Source organism: Cryptomeria japonica, chromosome 4 (assembly GCF_030272615.1).
Source record: "Cryptomeria japonica chromosome 4, Sugi_1.0, whole genome shotgun sequence".
Lineage (NCBI taxonomy): Eukaryota > Viridiplantae > Streptophyta > Pinopsida > Cupressales > Cupressaceae > Cryptomeria > Cryptomeria japonica.
In genome coordinates this window covers 308651480-308671270 of record NC_081408.1, presented here as the reverse complement: position 1 = coordinate 308671270, position 19791 = coordinate 308651480, and the positions used below count along the sequence as shown (strand labels likewise).

At 37.0% G+C, this 19791-nt stretch overlaps 1 protein-coding gene across 2 annotated transcripts in view; it reads right to left on the bottom strand.

Annotated features, from left to right (window-relative positions):
• LOC131054298 (probable starch synthase 4, chloroplastic/amyloplastic) overlaps positions 1 to 12746 on the bottom strand; it is a 130959-nt gene extending 118213 nt beyond the window's left edge. Inside the window, exon 1 of one of the 2 annotated variants that reach the window (XM_057988776.2) lies at positions 12231 to 12746. In XM_057988776.2, coding sequence (XP_057844759.1) covers positions 12231 to 12394 — 164 coding nt within the window. In that variant the 5' untranslated portion in view covers positions 12395 to 12746. The remainder of the gene's footprint in view (positions 1 to 12230) is intronic. The other variant, XM_057988783.2, reaches the window with a different exon arrangement.
• Positions 12747 to 19791: the final 7045 nt, after the last annotated feature.

The window sequence follows — 19791 nt, the reverse complement described above, 5'->3', positions numbered from 1 at the left end:
TGCCTTGGAATGGATTTTGGCCATCAAAAATGAAGATTTTAGGCTAGGACAAGGATTTCACTCCTGACCCTTCCAAAGGGTCCAGGGCGAAATCCTAAATACGTCCTATCCCTGGCCATGGTTTTTTAGTGAAATTCTCCTTTCTAGCCATTTTAAGGTCAAACAAAGTGTTGCAAGCATGGGAGAAGGATCCAAATGGAGATTCAAGGTAGAACAAAGTGAGAAGAGTGGAGCCAAGTAAGAGAAATCAACCTAAAAGAAGAATTTCACTCCTAACCCTTCCAAAGGGTCTAGAGTGAAATTCCTCTAAGCACCTATTTTCTCCTTGTGTGAAGCCAAAACATTGATTCCTATGGCATGCTTGAAGGAGGAGTGAGGTAATCTTGTCTTTTGAAGTAAATTGGAATGAAGAAAATGAAGGATCAAGTCAAAATCAAGAATTTCGCTCCTGACCCTTCCAAAGGGTCCAGAGCAAAATTCTCAATTTCACCTAATTTGCTCATGATGAAGGTCAAGTTGTGGATTCCTAGGCTTTGGTGAAGAGAAGGATAGCGTATGCTTGCCTTGGAAGGCATTTTGGAGTAGAGACATGATGGAATTTGTCCTAAAATGCAAATTTCGCTCCTGACCCTTCCAAAGGGTCCAGAGCGAAATCCTTAAAAACTCCATTTTGCTCCAATTTTGCATCAAGCTTGGTGTTGGTTGAGATTAAGGGCATCCTTAGACATGTATCTGAGCAAGTATGGTCACAAAGTGAGAAGAATTTGAGCCAAGAATGCAACTTTCGCTGCTGACCCTTCCAAAGGGTCCAAAGTGAAATTCCTAAGTGGTCTACTATTTTGCCTAGGTCCTTGAGCAAAACCTTGTCCTTGGCAATTTTGGTGGTGAATGACTTGATCTTGGTGAGGTAGTGTTGAAAATGAGGTTTAATTGAGCGAAAATCTAATAGGGACTGTCCCTGGAGAGGATATTGAGCGAAATTCCATTTTGATGTCTTTTTGTTGATTATTTAAGGTAAGAAATGCTATGATTGGAATGAATTTATTATGTGTGCTTAATCACCTTTTGGTTTGTTTTGCAGATGGAAGAAGATCAGGGCAAGGACGACCTATTCCAGTCCATCACCATCAAGGACATTCCAAAGGCATAAAGGTGGACTCAAGGTGTTTTGAAGCATTGAAAGACTACATGTGTTCAGGGAGTTGCCAGCTATCTCCAAAACCTTCACTTCGCCACACTAAGGAACCACAAGTTGACAAAGAAAGGCTTTGCCAGCACTTCAAGGCGAGATATGCTACTGGAGTAGGAAGACTTGACAGTAAGGAGGCCTCATCAAGCATATGGGAGTCAAAGGGGTATGCTTTTCATCAAAGTACATCAAGGACGAAGGAAGATCAACCAAGTCACAAGCATTAGACAAGGTGGCATCCCAGTCATCATTCCTCCGGTCGGATTGGTCCACCTCAGCATGACCAGATTCAATGTACCTAATTTGTCGGAGGCGGCACAAACTTCGGTGTACCTACCCCTACTTCCTATTGGTCCTCACTCCTGGAATGTAATTTTCTAATTGGCTAAGGAAGTTTGTTGTAACGAACCCTAATTAGGGTTTCTATCTTGTAATCCTAGCCATTGATTCTAAGTCAATCAGAGTCGTCTGGTTGTAAAGGGTTCTCTATATAAAGCCCTGGCTCCTCATTTGTAAAGGTTAATAGCTAGCTAATAGTGAATAGTCAAAGAGTAGGAAATAGTTAGAGTAGAGTAGAAAGAGAAGGCAAAGATTGTTGCCATGATATTGTTGCAAAAGACTTGTAAACTTCATTGAAAAAATGGTGAATTCTATGGGTCGATTCAACAATTTGCATGGTCTCTATACTTCTCAAATTTGATTTCATGTTATTAGGTGAATGGAAGAAATTTGTATGATCAACGGTGAAATTCGTATATCCATACTACTAGCGGTTTGTTGATTGCGGACTTGCCTTGCGTAGTCAACTGGAATCATTCAACTTAAGCTTAACTTCAATTATCGCTTCTTCATTGATATGCATCAACCTGACGATGTCCATGCTTGTAGCGGTGATCTAAACATCATAAAGCTTTCCTTAGAAGATCGCACTAATCTTGTGGAGATGATCCTAGGATGTCAAAGCAAGACTTAGTTAGAATTTCATCAAAGGTCATTCATTGCTCTTACGTTCTTAGAGTTAGAAATAGATTTCGTTTCAACCCTTATCCTTTTTTCCTTTTTCAAAATCAAGGGCCAGTGAAATTACACGTTCCAGTAATATCCAAAGCAAATCAGACGCTCGGGTCATCGAGTGTAAGTCCCCTTGTGATTCCAGCAAAATCACATCATACCGCGAGAAGCTTATCCACACGTAGAGAACCTACATACAAGAACCTTGGAGTTACTCCAATTGATCCTTCGGCGAGATCTTCAGCAATCGGGAAACTTTGTTCAAGAGAGGATAAGATACCTTGGTATTTTATTCTGTGTTTGCATGTGCATAAAAAACACATCAACAGGTCCCTATCTGGGATGGGGTGATGTGTGATTAGGTCACAACGGGTCCCTTAGTCCAAATTCCCAGGCAGAGCGCAAATTTGACACCATGATGGGCATGATGTCATAATTGTTGGGGCAAATGAGAGAGCGAAATGCTTCACTACATACCTCTCAGCACACCAAGCATACTGGTGAGTCCAGTGGGACTCAAGGTGGTGGTCAAAATACTACTCCAATTTAGTGTACCCCATTTACAAGTTCAATTTTGAGACCCTTAGAGCTACGTTTACTCGTAGGGAGACACCACCAATGCAGATGCCAAAGCCCCAAGGATCATTGGTAGATGAAATTAGGCTCCACTATGCGGATTACATGACTCCTCCACATAAGATTAGGGACATATTGTCGTTGGAACAGTTCCTGAATCAGAAGAGAGATCGGGTGCAATAGCTAGAGCAAAGCACTGAGCACCACAGGGTCAAAGGAACTTACAACAAGTTTTGAGCAAGCTTAGCTTGCCACATTATGATGGCAAGGATAGGTGTACTGTGAGATCATGAGTCCAGACGCTGGACAAATATTTGTCACTAAGGCCTATGCCTGAAGAGGATGCAATTAAGTTTGCCACTCTACACCTTGATGGCATAGCACACGAGTGGTGGTATCACGGATTGGTGACCCTTGGTCACAATCTCGTCACCGCATTTGATGAGTTCACCAGTTAGCTCATCGAGAGGTTTGATCTTAAGGATCCAAGGTTGCACTTTAGGGAGCTAGCTCAGCTCAAACAGATCAACTCTTTGGAGACCTACATGGCTGAGTTTTAAAGGTTTTTCATGATGATACATAGTATCACAAAGAGGAGACTTGTAGTCCTTTTCAATGAAGGACTTGTTGAGCCATTGCGTGGATGGGTCAAAGCCTTTGGTTGGGTCAAAGCCTTTGGTCCTCCCACCCTATAGGAAGCAATGAAAAAAGAATAGAGTATGGAACTTGCTGCCCAAAAAGCAAATTCACATCTAGACCCTTCTCTTCAAGCAAAGATGGTAAGTTTCGTCCTAAAGTTTCGGACAAGCAAAAGAAAACAACTCGAAAAGTTAGTGATGAAACAATTAATGACTTGAGAAGGAAGAAACTTTGCTTTAAATGTCATGGGCCATGGGAACCAGGGCATAAGTGCTCCACAAAAGGCAAAGTTAACCAAATGGAGTACTACTATGTAGATGATATAGGGTCTGAAAATTCAGACCAGCAATCTGATCCAGATGCAAAAGAGCCTGAAAAGGCATCTAAGGAGTCCGAAAAGGAAGTAGAAGAGGAGGCTCCAATGGCACAACTTTCTAGTATTCAACGTAAGGGATCTTTTCAGATTAAGGAAGTCCTTGCAGGTCAACATGTGATTACTCTTCTTGATACAAGAGCCACTCACAATTTTATTGATGAGGGCTTGATAGCTCATAGGTGGCTCCAAACAGAGGAGGTTGAGGGTTTTGGGTGAGAGTTGTTGATGGTTTCAGTCTCACATGCACCAAGAGGATTCAAAAGCTCACTCTTTGACTAAATGATTATGAGTTTCAGGCTGATTACTATGTGGTCAGTATGGGTGAGATGGATATTGTACTTGGCATGATGTGGCTTCATGCTATTGGGGAGTTCTACCTCGACTTGCACACCATGGAGATGAAGTTTGAGGTATATGGTTAGAAACGTGTCTTGATAGGCATGTCAGATGGTGGCTCTCGCACAGTGTCATTTAGGAGGATGGAGAGATTGTTCAAACATGATCAGGTTGAGTGGGATACAAAGTGTGTATTATGTCAGATGGTGGCTCTCGCACAGTGTCATTTAGGAGGATGGAGAGATTGTTCAAACATGATCAGGTTGAGTGGGATACAAAGTGTGTATTGATGCCTACAGAATTGTAGCAGTATAAGTAGGATTATCCTCTAGACATTCACGCACTCCTAACTAAATACAATAAGGTGTTTAGTGACTTAACACCTGGGAGACCTCCTGACAAGGGGATGGAGCATACCACTGAGTTGGAGGAGGGCACCAAGCCCATTATTATTACTCCATATAGGCATCCTAAGCGGTTGAAGGATGAGATAGAGGACAATTAAGGAGCTGCTAGAGATGGGACATATCCGACCAAGCAAGAGCTCGTTTGCTTCTTCGGTTGTCTTGGTCAAGAAAAAAGATGGCACGCTTTGGATGTGCATTGACTACCATGCTTTGAATAAGAAAACAATTAAAAATCGGTATCCTATCCCATGCATTGATGAGCTGATCGATGAGTTGCATGGAGCGTGTTTCTTCTCCAAAATAGATTTGAGATCCAATTATCACCAAATCCGAGTTAGGGAGCAAGATGTGGAGAGGACAACCTTTCAATGTCACTGTGGTCAATATGAGTTTTTGGTTATGCCCTTTGACTTACCAATACCCCTACCACTTTTCAGTCTACTATGAACAAGGTCTTTCAACACCAGTTGAGGAGGTTTGTCCTCGTGTTTTTTGATGATATAGTGGTCTACAACAAGACTTGGGATGAGCACCTTGCACACTTGGATATGGTGCTAAGCATATTGGAGAGAAAGGAATCCAAATGTGCCTTTGGGACAAAGCTTTTGTACTTGGGGCACATTATCAATGTAGAGGGTGTTAGAGTTGACTCGGATAAGATCCGGGCTATTGTTGATTGGCCACCACCTAAGAATCTCGCCCGGCTTAATGGATTCTTTGGGCATTGTGGATTTTAAAAACGCTTCGTCAAGGGTTGCTCTCAGCAGGCAGCCCCTCTTACAAACTTGATGAAGAAGGGAGCATTTGTTTGAACCAATCACGAGACCCTTTGAGTTAGACTATGATGCCTATGAAGGCATTGGTGCTATATTGATGCAAGAAAAGCATCTAATTGCTTTTGAGAGACATAAACTCAAGGGTGCAAAGAGGAGTTATAGCATTTATGATAAAGAAATGTTGGCTATAATGCATGCTTTAGCCAAATTTAGACAGTATCTTGCAAGCAGCAAATTTGTGGTGAAAACAAACCACGGCATTCTAAAACATTTCCTTAATCAGAGAGATCTTAATGACTGGCAGTAGAAGTGGGTTAGTAAGCTACAGGCTTATGATTTTGACATAACATGTGCCAAAGGTAAAAAGAAAATTGTTGTTGATGCATTATCACAGAGACCACATTTGTGTTCCACTGGGGAGATTTCAGCTGATTGGAGATGAGTATGCTAAGGATGAGTGGGCTTCGCATATTATTGATGGTACGGTGCATGATGATAGATATTTCATTGTAAAGGATCTAATTATTTACAAGGGAATGACATATTTGTACCTAGATCAGCAATGAAGAAAAAGATCCTAAGAGCTCTTCATGACATTCCTATGGCAGGTCACTTGGTTATTTCAAGACTTAAAAACAAGTGTGGGAACGCTTCACTTGGAAAGGGCTCAAATCTGAGGTCCTTCAGCACATGAGATAGTGTCCTACATGCCAGCAAAACAAACAAGATCACTCTTTCCCAACAAGTTTACTTCAGACCCTACCCATTCCTAGTCGGAAATGGGAGTGCATTTCTATGGATTTCATCACGAACTTGCCTGAAGCCCAAGGCAAGGACTGCATTTATGTTGAGTTGGATAGGATGACAAAATTTTCCCATTTCTTTCCTATCACAGCCACCTACACAGCAGCACAGGATGTTGATTTGCTCTTTCATGAGGTATTTAGGCTTCATGGACTACCTCGGAGTATTGTTCGTGATAGGGACAGCAAGTTTATGAGTCACTTTTGGTAGGAGTTGTTCAAACTTAGTGGCACAAAACTTACTTCGAGCACTAGCTACCACCCACAAACGGATGGGCAGACAAAGATAGTTAATAAATGGGTGGAGGGATACCTCAAGAACTACATTGCAAGGTAGCAAAAGGCATAGGTTAAGTGGCTTCACCTATGTGAGTAATACTATTATACTACCTACCACATGTCTATACAGATGCCACCATTTATGGTCCTTTATGGTTATAATGCTCCTAATTTCTTAAATATGTTGCTTGGAGATAGCAAAGTACCCAGTGCCAAAGACTTATCACGGGATAGTCAAGATATCATTAAGTCTTTGAAGGATAATATTCAAAAGGCACAAAATCAGCAAAAGCAATACGCAAATCAGCATATAGAATTGAGCATTCATTTGAGGTGGGTGACATGGTATACTTGATGTTGCAGCCTTACATAAAATCCACTCTCAGGAAGAGTGGAGCGAAAAAGCTTAAGCACGATATTAAGGTCCTTTCAAGATTTCCAAGCGTATTGGTGAGGCGGCTTACAAGCTTGAGTTACCAGCAGATAGCAAAGTGCACAATGTGTTCCATGTATCATGCCTCAAGCAGGCATTGGGACACAATGTGATTCCGCTGTGATCTTGCGACGAAACTTTACCAGCATGCTTATCTAGCCAAATAGAAGCTTTGGGGAGAATTTCGCACCATTTCATGCTCAAATGAAAACTTACTATAGCATTGCCACCCTTTGATGAGGAGGGGAAGTTAAGTCTTGTTCTTGAGGCTATCATTGATGCCAAAGGGAGTAGATTGAGGAGGAGAGTCATCAAGAAGTGTTTGGTTAAGTGGAAGGATTTATCGGTAGAGGATGCTATATGGGAGTCTGAGGACTTTTTACAGCATCCAAAGTTGAGATTGCTTGAGGCCAAGCAATTTAGGGGAGGGTGGACTGTACTATCTCCCTTTTAGTTATCATCAGTGATCAGTGGATTAGCCTATCTCTTGGGTCTCCGTAGGCTAATATCATGATTTGGAGACCATTTTGGCTTCATCAATGGGCATATCGGGTGCCATTCTTTTGAGTTTTCCTTCTCAGTGTGTCGTCAACTTTGAGATTTGACTTCTGGGAATGCTGCAAGCTCCATTTGGGCACATTTACCATTTATAGTAAGTCACTTGCATGTTGAGGTCCAACCTTACTATTTATGGTAAGGCATTAGGATGATTCAGCACATCTTGATGATCTCCCAAAAGTTAGCAGAATGATCAAATGTCTATTATATTGGCTGATACTAATATTAAAGGATTAATTTAATATTTATTAAAGTCAAGCTTTAATAATATTAAAGTACAAAAAGTATTATAATTAGCAATTAAATGCTAAGGCATTTAATATTATATTAAAGCCAATTATAATATGACTTGGGCACTCAATATGAGGTTATAATAATAATAAACAAAAGGCAAATGTTTTTAATAATTAAAAGTTAAATCCTCATGGGAAATTGTGCCTTTTGAGAGAAGTATAAAAAGATGAAGCAAAAAGCAATTTATTATCAGTGTTCCACAGTTGTTGGGGACGCGGGGACGGGTTTCGGGGACGGGGGGCAAAGGGCCTAAGTTTGGGGACGGGGAGGGGGGGGGTGCTGATATAATTATACATATACTGATAGTACTTGAAAAACTAGTTGTGAAAAGATGTATAACAGTATAAGAATTACATTTCAAATGAACTATAGGAAATTAGTAAAATTACAAAATAGCAAAATTTGAAATATTAAATCTAAATACAAAAGTTTCTTGAATGCTAATTGCTAAATAAAATTATCAAATTGGAGATTTCTATTATTAAAATATCATATTAATATCTAATATCACAAAGTCTATAATGGTGATTACATGATACATCATTACAATGAGTAGCAAATAGCAATGGCATTACAAAAGACAAAATGGCAAAATGCTCAAATTGCTCAAAATTTTTAAAAAAAAAAGGATTTCAATTGCTTTTTGGGTCTGACTTGTTCGAACAAGAGACTTCTAAAAGTCTCCTTGCCACTCAAGACACGTCTGGGAGTCTCCCAAGGAGTCTTGGAGATGTCGGATGGGAGATTTCTACAAGTCTCCTTGCCCCTCAAGAGATGCCTGGGAGTCTCCCAAGGAGACGCGGAGACGCCTGGGAGTTTCCCAAGGAGACACGGAGACGCCTGGGAGTCTTCGAAGGAGACACGGAGATGTTTCCCCGTCTCCGACGGAGCTCACTTGGAGACGCCTGGGGGTCTCCCAAGGAGACGCAGAGACGTCGAGGCATCTCCCAAGGAAACTTGGAGATGTGGATACGTTTCCCTATCTCTAACGGAGCTCCGGTGGCGGTGGCGAGACGGCGAGAGACGTCGCGTCCCCGTCCGCGTCCCCGTCTCCGAGACGCGGCCCAAAAAGGGGGGAAAAGCATCCCTGTGGAACATTGTTTATTATTCATTCAAAAACAAGGGTTTGAAGAAGTTTTTCTGGTCATTGAGAACACCAAATCTCTTTGATTCTATGATCTACTGGTGTGCAATACCACCCAAAGACTGCATTTATAGGTGGCTTCATATCAGGAGCTACAATTGGGCTTTATTTCAGAGGATTTGATAAAGAAATCAGAGATATATTCAGGAATTATCAATCAGCAGGTTGAAGGCACTGTGAAGGGCAGAATTGATTTAAGATTGCATTAATATTCAAAGCACAGCTATCACTAAGCCAGCCGTACCACTTTAGAGGCTCATATAGGGCAGTGTGTGGTTATCTGGGGCCACGTTTTGGCCAAACACTTGCTGCAACAGGGACTTTTTGATCAGCCATATCCAGCAACCCCTCTTTCATGTCACCACGTGCCAAAACAAGGACGTCGGGAATTAATATGTGCTTCCTGCCAATCTAAGTGTGAGTTGCAACCTTACACAATTACCACCCTTCAAAAAAGTTACAACCCTTCATCATTTCTGACCTTTGAGAGAGTCACAACCTTTCACAGTTACCACCCTTTGAAAGAGTAAAACTCTTCAACCTTTCATAAGAGTCGCGACCTTTCACAAATATCACCTTTTTGAAAGAGTACAACCCTTCATAGTTTTTGCCTTTTTTAGGAGTCACTTCCTTATTCTCTTCCTATTCCTTTATTCTTGCATTAATCCTTCCTTAATTCTTATGTTTCATTCTTTCTTCCTTCCTCCCTATTCCCTTTCAAATGAACTCTTCTCCCTTTTATATCTCATGTTTGAGGGAGTCACAACTCTTCATTGCATGCCTCTTGACCTTTCATTAAACCTAGTTAATTAACTTTTAATTATATTATATTTATTTATTTATATTTTAATTTTATTATCATTTATTATTAAATCCTATTTTAGAAAGGGGACATTACAAAAAGCTTTTCATGATTCATCAACTTCATTATGCCTTTTTTGCCTTTAAACATCAGCACAAAGCTCTTACGACTCCACCCTAGGATATTATATCTCCACCTACAAGACAATAATATTCCTTATGCACAAGGGATAATATATGTAATATCTGCATTACCTCAATAATATAATGTAACTATTCCTAACAAACCAAATAGCTATTTCTTAATGACTGATCTTCTACGGATGGCCACGATATTATTCCTTGTGCACACATCATTAAACATTAGAAAACCAATCCGATTTGCATTCCTTGCAATATCATATACCATTTAACAGTCAAAGTCATCAAAAACTAGTATATCTTGCTCTATAGATTAGAGTATAATTTGTCATTACCTCATAAATAACATTATTTCAAATATAAAAAAAGAATGACGGGAATGAGGATTTCAAATCAATATAAAAATGGATATGTAAGCCTCCATCCTAGGGGCCTTATGTGTCAATACTAGTTGAAATGTAAACTGCCATCCTTAATTTCACATCTTTTCAACAATTGTAGATGAGTTTTCATCCTAAGGAGTCTTATGTGCCCAACATCACATACAGGCAAACTGCCATACACATATTCACATGTCTTTTTTAAAATCGAATAGCAGATCGGTAACTTTCTAGAAAACATCTTTCTAATGGTGGAGAGGATACGTTTTGGTGGTTTACTACAACCATACTTTCCAGTTATGCAAGCCACTTATTTCTGCAGAAGCAACCTCATGGAGACTGTCTGACTTGGAAGGCCATAGCTTGCTACTTTTGTAACTCAGATTTGAGTCTCATTTGTTTCACTGGAAATTGTAAATCAAGGCTTTTCTTTCAAGTGTTTGTAGTGTATAAGTGATATAGGCCATCATAATTGCCATACAGAATGTGCCTCGATTCCAACATATGAAAGTTCACCCTCCTTCATAACTTAGAAAAACCACGGAAGACAATACGTTATCCAAATTTACAGTACGACATAAATAGCAGATTATAAGCCTCAAAATCACTGTACCATCCTTCGTAATGCAACTAAAATGACTTAAAATTATCATCATATAAGTCACAAGTCAAAATCTGAAGACACTGCAGCTTAAAGACCTACGATGCTACAGATTGGAATTTCTCTTATTTTGGATTCATGAAGCTTATGGATCAGATGCTAAGGCATACTTATTAGGATACCTAAGCTCAATGCTTGGCTGGGCAGAAGTTCACTAGCAGTGAGTGCGTTCCAGTCACTTGGGTGCAAATTTTATCAGGACTCACCCCCAACTTTTTAGAGCAGTAAATGCTCAATATCTTGACCTCCATGTACCCGGTAAGAGTGATTGTGACCTTTTCCTTGAAAAATTTGGCATTGCCTGAGTACTACAATAAGTGCATAGATTTTACCAGGTGAGAAGTAATGAATTTACATGCATCTTTGTTCCAGACTTATCTCCTTGTTCCCATGGCACACTCTGCAACATGTAAACAAATACGCTATACATATGGAAAAAATCCGCTTCATTGAACCAGGTCAACAAAATAAATTTAGGGACAAACCAATCCAACAGGTTGTGGAGTAATGATACTGGGGACACTGATAGAAGTGCGACTGGAGTTCAGATTCTACCATTGCAATAAATTCTCCAACAACTCTCTCAGGTTGCGGTGTAATAGTAATAAGGACTCTAATGGTAATAGGGACTCTGGTAAGAGCATGATTGGAGTTTGGAATCTTACATTGCATTTGCAATAAATTCTTCAATAACTCTCCCGGTTCACATTCTCCCATCATGATAAGGCAGCCCATAACTCAAATCCTGCCATTGCAATGAATCAGCCTATAACTCCAGTGGACATTCAATAAGGTTGCTCTGATAATGATTATGAGGGATACATTATGAGCTTGATCCATGTATACAAAGGAAAAAAGAACAGGACAAACTTCGACCATATAATCCTATTACTGGACGAGTTTGCTTGTTTGCAATTCTTAAACATGTTTGAAACTGATCGGCTGCATAAGAACAGTCCGCCTATATTAGGATAGCTCTGCTGATCTCTTCTGCTAAAATACACTCCTAAACATAATCAAAATGCAATATTTATTCAGGATTTACAAAATGAAGAAAAAAAATAAGTTTTGCTTATATAGTTCGTAATCTTTCTGAAGTGTCTTAAAATAACCTGAAATCTTTAAAAAAAATATTGAATAAAAGCTTAATTAATATAGAAATAAAATTATCATAAATTTAAGGAAAGTGAATTGCATTTAAGAATATACAGACCTTCATAATCTTTCATGCATGTCTTAAAAAACCTGAAATTATTATAACTGTAACAAGAGTGAATTGGATTTAAAGATACGTAGACCTTAATAATCTTCCAAACATTTGGATTTAAAGATATGTAGACCTTAATAATCTTCCAAACATGTCTTAGAACAACCTGAAATTATCATTAATTCAATTAGAATGAGTTGGGTTTAAGCGTTTGCAGACCTTGATTTCCTGGTGCGCATTCTACAATAAGGAGAGAAGGAATGCAAATGACCTACAGCATAAGATGGAGAAGAGAAACGAAACCTAAAGCTGGACAGCCTGTTACTTGGGCAATCCGCCAGCATGGATGCCATGCCAGCAGAACCCAATCCTGTTACTGCCATGCTTTACAACCCCAATTCCTCTTTCACTCCAGATCTCTCACACATTTCATTGACAGTAAGAGGAGTGCTTGCTAGTGCCCTCTACGCTTTACTGGAATTTTTTTGGGGGTCAATACGATGCAACAGATTTCCCCGTACATATAATAGCCGGAGAAATATTATTTGATTGGATTTGCGAATAACGATGTTCTCTCTCCCAGAAAGTAAGGCCTCATATAGTTTGGTATTATCAGATCATGGTGTCTGTTGGGGGGTATGCTCAGCTTAATGCTTTCATTTTCAGTCTACCGCAATGAAAATATGGTTCATATTCAAGAGACATATGGACGTATACAAGAGTATGTGAGGCCATCCATTGGTTTTGTTTTTTTTTAATTGGACATTGCAGGGATTTATAATAAAATTTCAATTTTGATGGACTATTTTATATTATTTCAATTGGTAGGAGGTGTGATATTTAGTTGGTATGAGTTTTTCACAACTAATAAATTATAATTTTTATTTTTATTTAATTTGTGTATAGGAATGAATTTTTTTTTTATTCGATTATGTAAGATTTGTTTATTATCAACTCTTCGTCCCCTGCTCTTAGGTTTGATAAGATGATGGTAGTGGAAGAAGTGAGTAGCATCAAGGAGGAAGCGGATGGCAAATTGGCAGACTTCGAAAAGAAAGTGGATTGCATGTTTGAAAACCTACAGGAAACTACCAACAGAACTGAGGCCATTGAGAACAAGTTGCAGGACGTCTCCAGGTTTGCTCTAAATGTCATGCACAGCTCTGCGACCACTCTTTGTCTCCTGCAGGAAAGCACACTCAAAGGTTAAGGAAAGGCGGATGAGGACTACAGGGACCTCTTTAAATTCCTCACCAAGGAATGGGCAAGGAAGCTCCTCCCTAAGAGGAGCCATGGCAAAAAGAAATAGTTGTGTTTTCTATGGTTTGGGTTTCTAGTTTTTTGAATGGCCCTAATGGTCTGTCGGCTTATAGTTATGGTTTTGGGTTATGCTTGGACTTAACTATCCTTGCCCTACGTGGCATATTTTAAGTATGACTTTTATATACTCAGTTAATATGCATAACATGTTTAAAGTTTTAGAGGAAAGTTTAGGAGGCTATGATTTTGCTACTTCTTTGCTGACAGTTGGCTATCCACTGTTTTCTTATCTGTACCTGGGACATCCTCCTTGTTTTGGCTGCTTTTAATATCAAAAACATTTTAGATCACAGAGTAGATTTGTTTACTATCATGTTTCAGGTCACACTTTGTTATCCATCGTCATAATAGAATCATAAAGCTATGGAGTGTGATGAGAGACACTAATTCTGAACAAATCTTACATAGTTGAATCTAGAAACTACTCATGCCAATAATTAAGGATTGTAGAAATTTAATGTCTTTAAAGTGTGTATGTTTTCTTATGAACATTTCAAATCATGCTCAAGATGGTGTTATATTTATTTAATAGAAAAATGACGGTATGTATTTCTATTCCTTTCTTTTGGGTATGAGATTTTTTAGATGTATTTCTATTCCATTCTTTTGGGTATGAATTTTTTTAGAACATGTACAAAATTGAATTCTTTTGGCTTGAAGTTTACGAGAAAAAAAAGTATATCATTTAATCAGAGTAGTTTATTTGATTGTAAAGTTGTAAAATGATTATTTTTATTTATGATAAAAAATTAAATTATATACAAAATCTTGTGACATGGTGTATACATTATATTTTGAATGAAATTATGGTGTTTTTTTTTGGGTATAATGGTTAAAAATGTGTATGTTATATTTTTTTCATTAGTTTTATGTCATTTTGTGTTGATGTCTTGAGTATTTGACTCGAAGTGTGATTTCTATTTATTTGGTACCACATTTTGTCCAAATTCCTGGATAATCTTCAAAATTTAAATCGAATCCATTCTTAGACATTTATCAACTAATCAAGAGAGCATTTCTGGATTCGATTGTGTGAAAGATTTTTGCATCAACATTTCGGATCACACTCCGTGATCCATCATCAGGATGAAGAGAGTCAAATAATTTATCAACTCTCAAGTTACATGTACTTCTACCTAGTTCATTTGTGAATCTAACCCAAATATTTCACATTTTAAATTTTGTTATGGACCCCCACCAACCCCTTTCTAACTGGTCTTTATGTGTCGATCATTCAAATCATGGGTCTAGGATAAATATAAGAAGGCATCACTTCTTACCTCATTTGTATCTAGAGATCGTCAACTACTTTCATCTATTGGCTTTCAAAAATCTAACATGATCTTAGCTATCACTACAATCTTCTGAAGAGATCCATATCCAAATTTAGTTGTTTTCTAAATCATTTTTGTTTCTATTACCTCCACACACTTTGAAACTTGGTTGTGTGCTAGTTTTGTCTTTCACGTCACCATTTATATTACATTCCAAATGTATAGGTTCCATGTTGCCTTTCATTTAATTGTCCTTTATTCATTTCATATCATCTACCTCTATTTCTCTTACCTAATTGATGAGCTCTTCAAAGTTGTTTGTCAATACCACCACTTTTATTTTAGGTCTAGTTATCCAAGAATATATATGTTTGTAAGTGCAAATGAATCTCAAACAACAAGATTAATTATTTAGGTTCAAATCAAATCGATGCATAAAATTCAAATTGACAATTTATTACTTTAATTCAAATTATTTACAAACAAATATTTATTCAACCTAACAAATTTTGAGAACAACCCTATTCAAATTTCATTATTTTACTTCTAATACATCTAAAAACAATTCATTCCAAATTATTCGTTGACAATTATATTTAAAATATACTTATTTATTAACTATCAAAAATATATTTTTTATTTTTAAATTCTATTATATAATTTACCACAATTATAAATTGAATTTTATTTATTTATTTTTACTAAATAAAATTTAATTAATAATTATATTTTTAAAAATATAGCAAATAAAGTGGTAGTATTGATCATAAATTCCCTTACTTTCAATTTGATAAATGTCTCTTCACATGTAAAAGTTAACCACTCATATGAAGTGTTGCTTTATCTCCATTACTTCCTATATTCTTTTCTAGGAAGTACACTTAGTGAAATTCTTCCACCATAATTCATAAAGTATGTAGCGTTATTTACTTTAAAGTACAAAATAGACATATTCTTTATTTTACTCTTTGTGATAATGTTGACTAATATATTCATTCAAATTATAAGTGTATTTATTTTTGTGAACGGATTGAATTTAGTATTCAACTACCATTTCTTGAAAATTAATTAAAAAAAAGAAATTAATAAAAAGGGTTTTTTTAATGGAAATGTAAGTTTTTAAAATCTCATATTAAGGAAATAATTTTTAAGGTATTTATAAATATTTTAATTGTAGAAAAAATTATTATTTCTCATTATTTAAAAGAAGTTACGAGGGTCTCCATCCTTACAAAAATCAATTGATCAAGGTTTTAATAAGGAGGCCACACAAAATAGTCAAAAATAGACTAATAACAAAACATCCAACAAATTAATCTAATAGAAACAAACCAACAACACAAAAGATTAACACCAATTGCAAGATACCAAGAGCAATAACTAATGGGAAGGAGAATAGCCCAATCCCTAGATATTAGACCTCACTTCTCGTTCTTCTAAAAACTAACACATCTTGTCGCTTAGAGAATTAACACTAGATACACTAACAATAGTAGTTGTCTTCTTCATTACTTTGGTCCTATTCAACTCCTCAAGAATTGTAATACTCGAAATTGTGTATTTCAAGCATACTTACTCAAATTCAAAACATTGGTGATTAAACACTCTATTGGGAGTTAATTTGGCAGTATAAGTTTTGCTTAAGTCTCAATTCCTTTATCCATTTAGGTCTTACTTTTTCTCATCATAGATAATTGATTTAATAAGTGTTTGAACAATGGACATCTCTTTCCCAATTTACCTAAGTGTTGTTCTCTTTCATCCCCATATGCCTACCGTAAGTTGGAAGTTGCCAAAATCCAATAAAAATCTAAGTTTGGGTGTACTTTAGTCATTTTCCATTCATTTCATGTTGTTTCAAACTTTTGATGTGGAATGGGATGTTTTATATTCGGCCAACATCTTGATCTTATTTCATGTTTTGCTTATAAAGTCCAAGGTTTGTTGCACCCATCCTATCATTTTCTCTATGTTTCATCAAATCTGGGTTTTCAATTGAGACATGGATATTTGTCTTTCCTCTCATACCCTTATCCACTTCCATTCTCATTCTCTACAAACCTTTGTTCCCTTCTTTGTTCCTTTATTCTTACAGAATTCAAGACCTAATCCATATATTCCATTTTTTTTCTATTCCACTTCATCCACATCTAACATCTAGTTTTGTAAGATTTTCTTGGAAATTTCTTAGTTTCTCTCTTGTGATCTTGTAACATCCATTCACATATCTTTCATTATCTCTTACCTCTAAACCTTCCTTACATTTATATGTCTTCCATTACTCTCTTTTACGATATTCCCTTGCACATTTAGATATTTAGATTATTTTCAAGTATTTTTTTTCATATCCACTCTACGCCTTTTTTCCCACAAAGCGTTATAAGGCCTTTTGTTGCTTACTATGTATCATGCAGACTTCAATGTGAATTTTAGATATCTTTCCTTCCTCTTTGCATCTTGTCTTGATGTCCATTCCTACACAATTATGTCACACTTCCACCAAAAAACTTATCAGGCCTAAAATAGTATGTCCAAAATTTTAGAGATTCTCCTTACCTTCAAGGCCAGGGGTTTGTCATTAAGGAGGTAAAGAGAGGCTCATGTACACATTTAGGGAGGTTAAAGGCCATCTACAAGAGTAATCATGTACACTATTTGAGCTTAGCTTAAACCAAGGAGGGTGTCCCTAAAGGTATGCCTTAACATGCATTCAAATCAAACAAAATGGACAACCATAATAACAACTATAGCCAAATTGCATACTTCACCCCATTTTTGTCACTAGGTCAAGATTTATTTATTTCAAAGTCCTCTTTTAAAGTCAATTCAATAACTTGCACTTGTATCTATAGGTAATGATAGTGTTATAAGATCTTGAGATAGTTTAAATGAAGATTTCATACACATCAACAAAGTATGGGTATATTGAACACGATCCTCTAAGAATGTAGTGATTAGATTTTACTTAATATTTTCTCTAGTTTGTGTAACTTAACCACGAGCAACATATATTGATCCTAATATACTTCAACGACTACTCATGAATATTTCTATTTTTAAATATGGGTGGAGAGTTAGAGTCTTCAATATTGGTGCCTTATTAGGTCATAGAGTCGTGTTTTCAACCACTAAGAACAACAAGCAAGAAAAATACACTAAATATATGACACAAGCAATCAAATGTACCTATGAATCCTTCTCTAACCTTGTAAATATTCATATATAACATAAAAGAGACCACTATAGAGAAATCTATGATGAAATAAATTATTGCAATAATTGTCAAATTTAGATTGCAATCACACCAATAAATGTGGTGAGAGAAAATTATAAAGAAAGAAGAGTATGTCACACCTCTTAACCCAAAACTCTCTAAAACATCTACAACTAGCAAAGTAGACACAAGATCACAAATATTATCCTTAATAGCTACCCCTCTACAACTTCTAGATCATTTGCTTTAATTGTGAATCAACTAACAAATTTGAAACCCTAAAACACTTGTTGGATTTTTATTCTATAAAAATTTATAAATTGTAGCGTCGTAAAATTGCAACCCTTGCAATTTTGACCACATTTTAGGCCCTCACCCTGGCAACGGCATTTCCTTACACAATTGGGACCCCTCTCTGCATTGTCATTCCAAGTTTCCTCATGTTTCAGCCCTTATGCCACCTTGTGACCCTGTCCAAGCCCCAAAATAGGGCAGGACAAGGGCGTGGCACCCTTGCCCTCCCTCTTTGTGTGGCCCCAAAATGGGTCCATCTGACCCTTGACCCTAATTTTTTCTTTGGGATTTAATCTCGCCTATGTCAACCTTCGGTGAGATGAAAATTATCTTCCTAGGCAAGTATAAAAAGGGATTTAATCCTCTCATTTAAATAAGCAGAAATTATGCAATGATAAGCGAAGATAAGTGAAAATTAGGTAAACAACTAAAAGGTCTCCATTATCACCATCAAGCATTCAAGTCTTCAAGCATCCATCAAGTCTTCGTCTTCATGTGTCTTCTTCATTCATCCATTGGAGCAACATTACAACATTCATTTGCAATCATGTGTGTGTGTTAGGTTTTTGTCATGTTACATGTCATTTCATGCAATGCTTGTGATTACATTCAAGAAGCAAAGCAATCATCATCAACAAATTGTAGATCTACAAGGTATACATTTCCATTATTTACATTTAAGCATTTGCAATTACTTTCTTTCAAGGTTGATTCCTCAACCACAGTTTGACTAAGGCAAACCCCTATCCACAACCCTTCTTCCCTTCTTTTATGTGTGTAGGTTGCAAGTGCACATCTATAATTGCAGATTTAGGCTTCATTTTCAGAGATGAAAAAACCCTTTTCGACTCGCGGATTTTTTGAAGGACCAGGTGCAACTTCAACTCGGTCCTGACAAATTTTCTCCAAATTTGCAGGGCAAGTCTGTATCAGTCTAAATACCTTAGATCCGAAGTTACAACGCGATCTCAAATCAGTAGCTCCTTATTTCACCCATTTTGTCTTCATTTTCTACATAGTCAACAAGTCAACTCTTCCACTTACAAAAGAGGGTAAATTGCATTGCACCCTTGCAATTCACTTAATATTCAAATCCTTATTCACTCTAGGGTTTGGATCTAGTGAATTTAACCCCTCTTTTGAATGTAAATTTTCTCCCAAGTGAAAATCATCCTAGTGATATCCTTTCTCTCTCCTACGTGAGGAATCAGTAGGGTTCATTTTTTCACTTTACATAAATATAGATCTATGGCCTTAGAAATTTGGGATAAATTGAGGGAAAATGGTAAAGAAGTGCTAAAAAGATCACTCAAACCATCACCATTACTACCATTAATGTTATTACCAGCCCCTACAAATAAGAAAATTTCATAAATAAATATATAGATCTATGGCCCTAACAATTGTGATAAATTGAGGAAACGTGATAAAATAATACTATAAAGATCACTCAAAATATTACCATCACTACCATTAATGTATGTAGGTGAGAATAAAAGTGTCAAGATTTGTAGGGCAATTCAAACAAGCTAAAAAATATTCATCATTTTGATATTTTTTACTATGTGCAATGATGGTTGGGGATTTTAAGTGTGCAAAGCCAAAATAGGTTTTCAAAATCCATGTATATCACCGAGAACATGGCATACATGCATCAAGTTTTGAAACCCCAGTAGTC